Raw genomic sequence first — 12,591 nt, forward strand, 5'->3', positions numbered from 1 at the left:
TTCTCACGCTTGCCTGGGGGGCCTGGCTTGGAAAGGAAGAGCCCAGGGAAGCTGCAGAGAGCTGGGCCCAGCAATGGCCAAGGCAGAGTGAAGATCAAACGTATGGAGATGATTTTGGTTGTGCTCCTGGCTGAGGAGGCACGCACCTAACAGGGCCTGAGAGACTCAGGGCTGCGTTCTGCCTGTAACCGATGCAGATACTACTGTTTTTTATGGTGGAACAATGTAGAGATGAAGGCAGAGGAATGGATTGGATAAAGAACTTGAGTCCTAAGTAAGAGACTATATTTTTTAAAAAGACATTTTAGCCCAATGCAACATGTGCATATGGGATTGGCCAGATTTCTCTCTGGAGTTTAGAAGGCACTTGGAGAAAATTCCTCTGGTTTGACTTCTGCCAGGGTTGTCTCTCCTTTCTCCTACTTCCTATTCCCTAGCTCCTATTCCCACCTACCTAGCCCTAATTTTGCACCCTTTTCTCTAATCTTGGCTGATAAACTAACCCGCGTTTGGGGCAAATCACTTAAAATTTCCAGCCCTTCCCCCCATCTGTAAAATAAGGATAACAGAGTGACTGGCCTCGGAGGGACAGTGTGTGCATTAACTCCCGTGATTGGCAGGTTCTGTGCTCTGCCTACCCCAGGCCGGATGTGAGAGCCAGCCATGGTCACCAGCCATGGTTACGGGGGCCTGGGTATGCTTTGCTTCTGAAGCTGTACTGGGAATAACTGTTTTGCCAAGAGCTGACAACTGAAGTTGCAAACTTTACACAGAAGCAATATTTCCAGTATTTTCCCCAAGCAATCACGAGTAAATTGCTCACTAGGGGTGGAAATGGTTTCTAGCCAGTTCTGCCTCTTCTGATATGTGCACCCTGCAAAGCTCAGTCAATGCAGGTAACCAATCCTTTGTACATCAGCTCTTTAGTGCCGGAGAAGAATTCAGAATGGTATAATTTGGACAGGGATGAAATTTCTGTGCAGTGGTATGTATTAAAAGTAAATAACTTGTGCTTTGTTCAAGGCAAGAGTTACAGAAATAGAATCTACAATTTTTAATTATCCAATGACAAAGACAGCCACATTTTTTCAATTTTTTTAAATGGGAAAGAACAGGCCATCCATGAACAATTTGTCTTGGGTTTCATTTTAGCAACTCTGAAAATGTAACCCTTATCACCATAGGTAAAGGAAAGTCAAAATTATGACCTGGAAAGCTATATAAAACAGCTGTTAAAAATAATGGGTTTAAAAAATTGATTTTCTAAACCCTCAATAGAAGGTTTAAGAAAAAATGCTACATATAAGTTGAGTGACCCTATTGTGTATTCTGATAAGAGGCCTGTGCTCCTATTATTGGACAAATCATTTCACTACCCTGGAAATACCACCATATTAATTTATATAAAAGGTGCACTTTTTTAGTCGCAACCACTGTTTGAAATTTTGGAAGAAAAAGTATCAGAATGTCATGCAGAACTATGCCGAGATCCAACATCTTCTCTGGGAACAAAAGGGAGGCTGCCCTTCAGTGGCTATGTGAGTCGCCAACAAGGATTTTCATGGGTTAGGGGTGTCAAGCCCCAGATGACGCCTTTGTGTTGCAACTTTGCATTCTGGGGGCTGGCCTGGAAGGGCAGAGCTCAGGTAGTGTGCCAGCAGAACCTGGTAGGAAGAAGCGATTTTTACCTTACTTTTGTTTTGAGCTCCCTCAGGTAAGATCCTAGAAGTACAAGGTTGTTTTGCAAATGTTCTCATTGTACACAAACACACAAAAAAAGTGTGAGTGTACACATAAAAACGCGGTGAGTGTGCCTAGGCCTTGCACCAGAAGAGAGCCCTGGGAAATATTTATTCTCCTCTGGGGCAGTTCCAGGTGACCTTGTTCAGCCTGGCTGGGGATAAAGATGGCACGCAGGAATTGCCTCCTTTCTGCACTGAAAAATCCAACTGCATCAGGGTGGCTTTTTTGAGGCCAAGGAAGCATTTTGAACTTGGCAAGGCAGTCCCTGTAATAGTACCGGCTTAGTTTTGGAGTGTACATGTCAACTTCATTTAGGAGTGATAAAAGATCATTTCTAGTTCATTTCAAACTAACAATGACATAGCTAAGGAAAAGAAATCATATTGATAAGTTTTGGATAAAAACTAAGTTTACGCCTCGTTGACGATATCTGTTTGGGTTATGAAAGTATTAGTTTTTGCAGGCTGCTTTCTGACCATTAGACATGGGAACACCCACAAGGGTATGGGCATTAGCAGAGGCGGGCCAGTCGGGGGAGACGGTGAGCGCGTCCGGATCATTGCTGCAGCCCCCGGGTAGAGGCATCGCCTACTCAGTCCATGAGAGACAACCTGGTACACTGTCTGATGGATTCCTCTTTGCTTATGTCATATGAATAGGGAAAAGAACTCAATGCATGTTTACAGTTTGATTAACACTCAACATAAACTATACATTTTAATTTCATTTATTTGCTGGGGACTATGGAAAGCAGGGACTTCATTGCACACCGGCTGCCACTCAGATTCAAGAATCACCAGTTTCCCAAAAAGGTACACTTACTACAAGAACAAAATTCATTTCTATCTCAAGTGAGTCACTGCCGCTTGTAATGAGAGTTTTAAAAAGGCAAAAGTAGAGGACATCTCATTGCGGTGACTATACAGTTTGTATTTTACACATCCGGTGGATCCAACACTGTCCTCAAGAATAAATCAAGTGCTAATAAACCTCCTATCATTTGACAACTTGAAGGCTGGAGTTTCCACACTATTTATATCTTTTAGCATTAGCATGCAGAGCAGTCTCCATGATATTATCCTACCACATAATGACTCCAAAAATCTCACAGAGATTAATGGTGATAACATAATTCCAGAAAGTTGCCACTCTATATGTGGAAATATATTGGCAATAAAAACCAGTCACTGTGTGCCTTTCCCCAGTAGGGGATCTCTCACTTTTCTTGGATTTTTAAAGGCTTCAGATCAATAACTGGAGTGACATTATTAACAGCTCCCTCAACACCTTGGCCAGCACTAATATTAAATCCATTACACCTTCTGTTTGACATTTGCAGTACAGCAGAAAGTGCTGTAGATACAGTCACACTGTCTGGGGACTGGGGTTGGACGTGGGATTGGAAACATGGTCTCCCTTGCCTGACTTCTACATTCAGTTCATTGACAAGAAATGAACCAATAATAAAAAAAGAACCCTACACCCCAACAACCCTGTATTAGGTGGTAAGTAATTCACCCATAAAAGTATAAGTGTATCTCATATCTAAGCAGTTTTTGAAACAAAATATTGATCTGAACATCAGATAATTTTTTGCATTCATTTGTTCCTCTAATCATATCACTTGTGAAAATTGTCTAATGACTTCAGAAGAATGGAGTTCCTGTAGAATCCGGAGCTGAACAAATTTACCATAGCACAAAGGCATATGTAGAACATGCAGATTATTTCTATTCAGGCAAGCACTCAACTGCTTCAAATTTGCCTGCCTTTAACATATCCAGGACATAAAGTCGGCATAATGGCACAAAGATCATACTGCTGCAGTGATTATCTCCGGCCCCCTATCTATAACAGGCTAGGTCTGCCTGCAACTTCAGACAGAACACAATAACCTCTATTTTTAGACAACAAATGGTTAACATGCTGCTATAGTTATTCTTCACCAAAAGTACTGTCTCATACACTTTGCTAAATTGTCTAAATCCTGGTGTGGTATTGATTTCTCCCTCTGTGAGCTTGCACCCATGCAATAAGCTGCAAGAACCTCTTGTCCTGGCTGAATTTCCTACAAAGCAGGACCCAGGTATGTTATACCTGACAGTGGTCCTGCAGCTGGGAGACGACTGTTAGCTAGTGGAAAACAAACAGCTGGAGACAGAGAGGAAATTTTATGTTCAAGTGAGAAACATGATGGGGAAAGTTGCCTGGGAGGTTAAGTGGAAAAGCAGGCTCCCAGAAGCACGAATGTTATGATCTTCATTAACCAAACAGACAAGCCCCACCCCATCACCATGCATGTATATAGGAACAGAAACAAATCTACATGGATAGACATAGAGCGTACACACATAGACATAGAACTGTGGCTATTTGTGGCTAATGTCATGTCGGTTGGTTTTTGTTTTCTGCATTCTCTGAAATTTTTACAATAAGCACAAATTAATTCTATCACTTGGTGAAAATCAACCTGTTTGTAGTAAGAAGGAGGAGGGAGTAAAACACAACAATTTTATGACCTAACCTAATATTATTCTTGGCTTTCAAAATAGGGAGATTTTATTTTTTTATTTTTTATTTTTAATATTTTATTTATTTATCTTTAGAGGGGAAGGGAAGGAGAGAGGAAGGAAACATCAATGTATGGTTGCTTCTGGTGCATCCCCTGCAGGGAACTGACCCCTGCTGGAAACTGGCCTGCAACCCAAGCATGTGCCCTGACTGGGAATTGAACTGTGATTGTCTGGTTCGCAGGCCCGCGCTCAATCCACTGAGCTACACCAGCCAGGGCCTCAAAATAGGGAGATTTTAAAATGACCTCCAGTATTTCTTAAAAGAGCTGCTTTTTTTTAATGCATCAAGTATTTAAAAAATACAGCATTGAAATTTATTAAGAGGATAGCTCTCATAATCCCAAGATCACAGAATCATTAGGAGTACCAATAAGATTCATGAAGTTCTACAAAGAGAAACCAAACATCCCGATACCATGTTCCGGAGGCCCCGGGCTGCTCATGGTCAGGGGCCCACAGGACTACAGAGTGCTGGGGTCGGCCACTAGACAGGTGCCTGGAAATTCAGAACTTTTAAAATAAGCCACCTATTTATTTTTCTTACATATGCCTTAAGGTTTCCTTAAAAGAAATAGCCCATTACTTAACTATTAATAAGTGTGCATACACATAAAATATTTATTTGGGGTTGTTGTCCAGTTGATAGAGTTCTTTTTTTCTTGCATTATCTCGAGACTTGTTTAAGACAAGAAAATCAAAGGCCGGCCGTTCAAAGACAGAATTTCTATTATGGCGTAGTATCTTGCCTCTTAGGCTGGTTTAGTCACTTATTTCCTTTTATTATAATGCCAAATGTTATTTAGATTTCAGTCATTTAGTAACGCTACACTGAACACATCAGGGCTTCCGAAAAATTTCACACCTCCTAGTCCCTTCATTCTCATAATTGCTATCCTTTTCCAACCAAATGACACTACTATTTAAAAAAAAAATCCACGTTTTACCAGAGTTTAAAAGATTATGATGCAACAAACAACAGTCTTCACAAATGTTCCTTCGTGTTATTAGGAATTAGGAAATCTTGTTAAAATTCTTTCAGCTTTTAAGAAACATAAGCGGCTTTGGGATGTAGTGCCTGACATGAACTTTTAAAGTAATTCCCGTGGAGCCATGATCTGCATTAGTGAAGCTATTTAGTTAAAGGTAGCGCCCTGCCCCTCTACTCCGTGTTGGAGCAGTCAATCCAATTGCCTTTTCAAGACAAAGACTGAAAGGAACCCACACTACAGACTTTTAAAGCAAAGTAAGTTTAACGTTCTCTGATGGTGGGGGAGACACTCTCCACCAAGGAAGAGAAACCCTCATAGGTGACTGTCTCAGAGGATCCCAGGCTGTTATGGAACATAGAAAGCAGTTTTTGATTGTGCTGTTTAGCTGGGCTCTTCCTTACCCCTAAGGAAGGCTGGGGTAAGAAACCCAAGTTAAAATTTGAATCGCCCTTCAATGTTCAATGACAGAGCAATGTTAAAGGAGGTATGTTATTCTAAAATCCAGAATTGAAAGAATCTCAGTTAAGTTCTCACAGTGTACCTGGGGTTGTTTTATGCACACTGGTGCTTCAGAGAAGGCATTGGGTCTATCAGAGTCATATATTCAACTTGAAACTGTTGGTTTTGACTCTAGCTTAGGATAGCTTAGCAGAACTGGCTTACAGGCTATGGGTATTTTTCTCCTCCGTATTGAAGTCTCTTCTAAGTGACAAGTCAGCCTTAACGTGTTTGTGGAGACATCAAGCTCAATATGAATCAGCAGGTAAATAGCTGCTCAGAAGACTTCATTCAACCTTAGGTGGCCTTGACAGACGTATAGTTAGGTGACAGTCCCTTTGCTTTGTACCAGTCAGGATACATCTGAGGGCTCACTCAGTTCTTACAATCATATTATTAGAGGGTCACCAACAAACTGAAGCACAGCCAGGGGAGGGTGACTAGGATGGTGAGAGTCTCAGGAGCATGTCACTGAATAATGGTGGAATTAGGGCTGTCTGACCTGAAAAGGAGGGAAGACGGGGGAAGGGAGCATTTGGTGGATCTGACTTCACAGACCTGAGAGGCTACGATGGGGAAGAAGTCAGTCTGAAATATGGTCCTAGAGGGCAGACCATAGGGGAGAAGTTAGAGCAAAGTAGATTTTGGCTCTGTATTGAGGATAATTTCCTATCAGAGCTGCTCACCAGTAGAGTGGGAAGCCCTGTACCTTCCCATCGGGAGGAAGTTCCAGCAGAGACTGGAAGGTTGTCTGTTGGTTTTGCTATAAAGGGATGGCTACACAGGTTGGAAGTCAGATTACAGGAGTGTTAAAATTTCTACTTAACTTGAGAGTTTGTGATTCAGGGAAACAAAGCCCAGTCTCCTAAGTCCTTCGATCAAGTTTGTCAACTTGAATTCTTACACACAGACTGTTTGAGTCATGAGCAACCCAGGTTCCCCAGTCCAGCTCCACCCGGAAAGAACAGAGAACTGCTTTCATGGGCTGCTTCTCCTGTGCCCAGATATGACTGCAAAAGCATGTCCAGTGATCTCACTGACATATCTATTCGGTAATGTCACTAATAGTATAAGAATACATGACTCCCCACCCCTGTAAAAAAAAGACTTTCCCTTTAAAATGGGAAGGAGTGGTGTCACATACTCTTTCCTCATGCATAGAGCTAAGTGGGGAAGGACACTCACCGATGATACAGGTGATGCCCCGCAAGCTACAGGTGACTTGAATGAGGAAACAGAGATTGATTCCAGATGGAATGAAATTACTTCTAGAAAGGGTAAATATATTTTTCCCTTCTGTGTGAGCAAATACACTGTGATTATTTCTAAGCAGGTCGAATTATTTTTTTAGAAGTATAAGGAGTTATTTTAACAGTGATCTTTCGATAGACAACCTTTTCCATTTTTATTTCTACAAAATGCTTTTGCATTGGGCGTCCGTCTGAAAACGACACGGCGAGCAAAGTACAGGCATCTTTAGAGCGCAAAAATAATGTCCTAAGTAAGCAAATAAAACTTTGCACTTCAAATCAGGCCTCGATTCATTAAAAATCTTAAACTTCTCATGAGAAAAATTAACATTTAAACCAGTGCTGCTTGGCCAGGCACTCCACCACACAAGAATATGAAATATCTCCTCTAAAAAAGTACAAAAAGGACAAAACCACAAATGTGGAACTTCAATTAATTTAAAGCCCCAATCAGCAAAGAATAAATCCTTCGCAGATCTAATTACCAGCGCTCTCGGAAGACCTAGGCCGACCAGCCAATCTTCCCCGTGTTTGAACAGCTTGATGAACTAGGGGACTGATGGATATCAAGTCATTTTGTTTAATTTATAAATGGATTTTCCCCTAATACTTAAATTATCATCAGTACAACACAATGAAAATGGGAACATTCTGAATGCAAAGTCTATAAGAGTCCTGGAAGGAATCCCAATGAGGATGTCACCTCTGTTCATTCCTCTATACAATTGATCTAATTAAATACTGAGGGTAGAAAGGCAGTTTAAAATGTAGCCATTTCTGTTTTCTTTTTAGCCTTAATTTATCTGTTCACATCTTTCAAGTACCTCCTGATACTTAAAAAAAAAAAAAGAAATCGAGATTTCTGCTAGTCCGTAATACTTTTAATTCTCTGCAAGCTCATATTCAAAAGTCTCTGCCGTAGACTTTGCTGCATAATAACCAAATGCAATACATTTAGCCATGGAAACAATAAAAAGAAGAGGGCTTTCCAAATCTGAACCTTTTCTGCCCAGTAATTTGACCGAGAAACTAAAGGAAATAGTACCTTTTATATCTATTGTTCAACTGAAATTAGATCTCTGGATTATACTTATTAAAATGTCTCCTTATTTTCAAATCTCTTCCTTATTTAATTACTGCACGGGACAGAAAGCTGCATGGAATTGTTAAATACCATTAATCCTATTTATAGTCTCCTCACACTGGCAACTTGTGTGAAATCATTGGCAAAGGTCCTGCCCACCGACCCACACATTGGGATTGCAATTCCCACCTGGCTCGGGGGTCTCCGACTGGGAGGAGGAAGATGCTGAGCTGGCTCCGTCCTCAGTGGTACCCTGCGAGAGGAGACCCCGCCCAGGTGGGAGCTTCATGCCCAGCTGCTCTGCCATCTCCACGTGGTCCCCGGGGTGGACATAGTCAAAGACGCTGCTGCCTGTCAGCTCCACCTACAGGGGAAGAGAGAGTGGGAAAGAGGTGTCACAGGCTTTTATCTCCATATTCAGCACCACTGTGATTCAGATTCTAAGCAGAAAAGGAAATATACAAGGAAATAACACTCAGCCCCAAGAAACAGTCCTGGTTCTAAGGCTTTATTCTTACTTAAAAGCTTAAGGATTCTTGAAATTGAAAGATTTTTTTTCCACATGTATTTATTTAGCAATTGTTTAGGCCAGTTTTTTTCTCAGACACTGCTGTTTGCATAAAGCCAACACATTCTGTGAAATGTGGATGAGTCTGCCTGGAGCTCAGCTCTTTTATCCACGCATCATCAAATGCTTTCATGTTTGGTGTCAACTGGATGATTGACTGAATCCTACAGTTTTCTCATTGAGAAGTTTGGGCTTTGGATAGAAATAGCCAGAGAGAGCAGATGAGTATTTTCCTTAAAGCACACAGGGTTTCAAGAGGCGTATTTATATGTACCAGCTTATTTTTATGTAAATGTAAGTGGAAGAAGTGCTGCTTGCAAATATATGCAAAGGCATAATGTTTTCATTAAATATTACTCATTAGCTCTGTAATCATATGGAGAATTTTCCATGCAAAAGAGGTCAGCTGGGGTCTGAAGCAGCCATTTTGTTTTTCTGCTGGTATCAGCTTGTTTTGCCTTCAATCTAATAAAATTCATGGTACACATCTCCTCGAGGGCTTTAAACATATTTTATTTTGTATACTCTTTGTTCTAGGCTGACTCTAAAGGTAGAGAATGAACATGAAATATCAGAGGGGGCTTGGCCCGAAGTGGAGGCACGGCTTGGTTCAGTGGTGTGTCTGGCACAGCCGGTGGCTGGGTGCCGTGTTGTCTAAGGACGTGGAAGTTGCTGATAAGGAATGGCTTTACCTCTGTACTCTTCTGATGCTATAACTCTTACCTCCTTCCAAGAATAGCAATAATGCTCCTAAAGTAGTGTACTTGGGTTATAGGTACCATGACAGGGAGAGATGTATCAGCAAGGGAACAAGTAAACGCTCTTTCCTGGGTCACTAATGCATTTCCCAGTCCTCTGGTGTTCTGAATGGTTTCAAGACAGCTACGAAGTACCACACAACTGGCGAGAAGTTCTCATAAGTTTCTTGGCAGATATTTACCTAAAACCTCTGCCTGTGCACCTCCTTTTCCTGTGTAATTTGCATCATCCCTCCCAATTCCACCTGAATGCCTGCATTCTTTCTCCTGTTAAGAAGGAAGGCTGTCACAGGGAGCCTAATACCCAGAGAGCAGTATCCCCAAGTCCCAGCAAAATGATCACATCTACTCCCAGACACCATTTGATTAAAATCTTAACAGGCTACACATCTTCAACATGTATCAATTAACAAGGGTATAGCCAGAAAAATGGGAGGCTAAATTCAGTTCGGTTAATAGCTATTCCTGAAAAAGGCTCGCATAACTTTTACTGAAAATGAGGTACTTTCTCTCTGCTATTAAATTACACTCTCCTACTGTATTACTCTACTACTGACTTTATCATTTTACAATAACTATTTCCTCCATTTGATATTGTTATAGAGCGTAAATCAGAATTCATAAGTGATCAGTTCCTACCCTCTGGGAGGGAGGGATTACATGGGAATAATCCCTTTAATGTGTGCCTTGCCTCTAAGCATTTCACACAGCAGTAAATGGGTAAGCTGACTTTGAGCAATTAGGAAATGAAATGAAACTAATAAAATGTGTGTTTTAATATTTCTTGATGGTTATTTTGTTTGGGGATTAGTGAATATGAAGGACCTACTTTCATTTTGCATGGACTCCAAGTGTACCAGTTTATTAGATATTTCCGTCACTTCCCTCAAACTCTGAGTGCTTCTTTAATACTGAATTGTAGCTTTGTCGCACAGAGCACAGATTGTGATAAGATGACAACACAGGTGAGTTACACAATAGAGTCTTAGGGGTCCTGGTCATTGAGTATTCATGTACGCCTGTCTTACAGAAAGAGTAGGTCACTATCTCCACAGCTTGCTTTGTTTGGATGTGCAGGCATTTCCTTTCCACAAAACAATGTCCTGAGTACAGCACACCTGGAACAAGACTGAGTCAGTGTGCCATATTACACTATGGCACAGTGAGGAATTCCTCCTCCAACGATCTCACAGAACCCTAAGGTCCAGATACCCCAAAGCCTAATATTGGGTAGAAAGGTTGGCACTGGGAACTCCACCCTATCACAGTCTTTATGATGATTGTAGTCAAGGTCACACAGTGTATGGAAAAAGCACAAAGATTTTTAGTTAGAACCTGACTTGGACATCAGAATCTTTTTCTCCTCTGCTGTGTGACCTGGGCAACTCACTTAACTGCTCTGGGCTTCAATTTCCTATTCTGGAAGGGGGCGGTATTTCTGTTCTGCAGAAAGCTGGAGGAGGGGTGCACACTATGTGGATGGCATCCCCTGGGCTGTCACTCCAGGGGAACGATGCAAGGCAGCAGTCTGAGAGCTGAGATGAAAACAAAACTTGCTTTACCTGCCTTGAAGCCTAATTTTGCAAATCCAGTGAAACCATGCATAAGAAATCACGTTGTGAGAAATAAGCAGTACAAAAATGCCTGCTGTTGTTGATGCTGTTTGGCAGATAAGAATGGATGACACACAGACATACATATTCCTGTTTAACTTTGGTGAGTTCTTACGGTTTGTGTGGCCACTTTTATCAGTAGGGGGTGCAGCAGAGGTGATTTGTGCTTAGAATGTCAGCTACACCAATAACAATGTCAGCAGCTACCTGCCACTACACACCAGGGCACCGCCCAATCAGCTCGACAAGCTTCACACACCTGGAGGGTGAACTTGGCTGGCACCAGAGCCCCACAAGTGACTCCTGCGATATGGGACCATTCCCTGCACACCTCTCCATTATAATCAGGTCTCACAGCCAGTCAGCCTGAAGGTCAATCCCACCTCCTGAGATGCCAGCAACAATCAGGCATCAACTATAACAGGAGAGCACACGCAATGCACACAGGTAACACACCTGGAATACCCAGCTCAGGTGATTAGGTAGACTAAGTACCTAGGTCCCGCAGGACACCTATTACATAAGACCATTCTGCCAAAACTGAGAGACATAGCAGATCTACAAAACACATAGAAAAAAACACAGGGAGGCAGCTGAAATGAGGGGGCAAAACCAGAACAAAACACATGTCTCAAATGAAAGAACAGAGCAAAACTCCAGAAAAAGAACTAAACAAAATGGAGACAAGCAATCTACCAGATACAGAGTTCAAAACACTGGTTATAATGATGCTCAATGAATTTAGAGGAAGAATAGATTAACTCAATAGTTCAACAGTCAGCAAACACAAGAAAAGAACCAGTCAAAAATGAAGACTATCATAACTGAAATGAAGAATACATTAGATGGAATCAATGGAAAATTTGATGAAGCATATGATCAAATCAGCAATTAGGAAGACAATGTAATGTGGAACACCCATGTAAAACAGCAAAAAGAAAAAAGAGTTTTAATAAAATGAGGACACTTTAAGGGAGCTCTGGTACAACTATGTCTATTTCCCCAGGAAATGGAAACCAAGAAAAAAAACAAAACAAAACAACGGGACTATATCAAACTAAAAAATTTTTGCACAGCAAAGGAGAATATCAACAAAATGAAAAGACAACCCACACAATGGGAGAACATATTCACTGATACATCTGATAAGGGGTTAATACTGAAAATTTATAAAGTACTTAGAAAACTCAAGTCTAAAAAACAAAACAATTAAAAAAATGAGCACAGGACCTGAATAGATACTTCTTCAAAAAGGACATACAGATGGTCAGTAGACATATGACAAGATGGTCAATGTCACTAATCATCAGAGAAATAGAAATTAAAACCACAATGAGATACCATGTCACATCTGTCAGAATGGCCATCATCAATAAATAAATAAACAAACAACATGTGCTGGCGAGGATGTGGAGATTGCTGAAGTCAGTGTGGTAAGTATATGGAGATGCCTCAAAAAATTAAAAATGGATCTACCTTTTTACCCAGCAATCCCATTTTTTATAATATATCCAA

General features: G+C 41.1%; 1 protein-coding gene across 1 annotated transcript in view; it reads right to left on the minus strand.

Moving 5' to 3' along the window:
- Positions 1-12,591, minus strand: part of NPAS3 (neuronal PAS domain protein 3) — an 854,048-nt gene that overhangs the window by 115,920 nt on the left and 725,537 nt on the right. Inside the window, exon 6 of the mRNA XM_037050253.1 lies at positions 8,327-8,501. Within this exon, the coding sequence (XP_036906148.1) occupies positions 8,327-8,501 (175 nt within the window). The remainder of the gene's footprint in view (positions 1-8,326; positions 8,502-12,591) is intronic.

Source organism: Sturnira hondurensis, unplaced genomic scaffold (assembly GCF_014824575.4).
Source record: "Sturnira hondurensis isolate 20B ecotype Veracruz unplaced genomic scaffold, ASM1482457v3 Scaffold0006655, whole genome shotgun sequence".
NCBI classification, from domain to species: Eukaryota; Metazoa; Chordata; class Mammalia; order Chiroptera; family Phyllostomidae; genus Sturnira; species Sturnira hondurensis.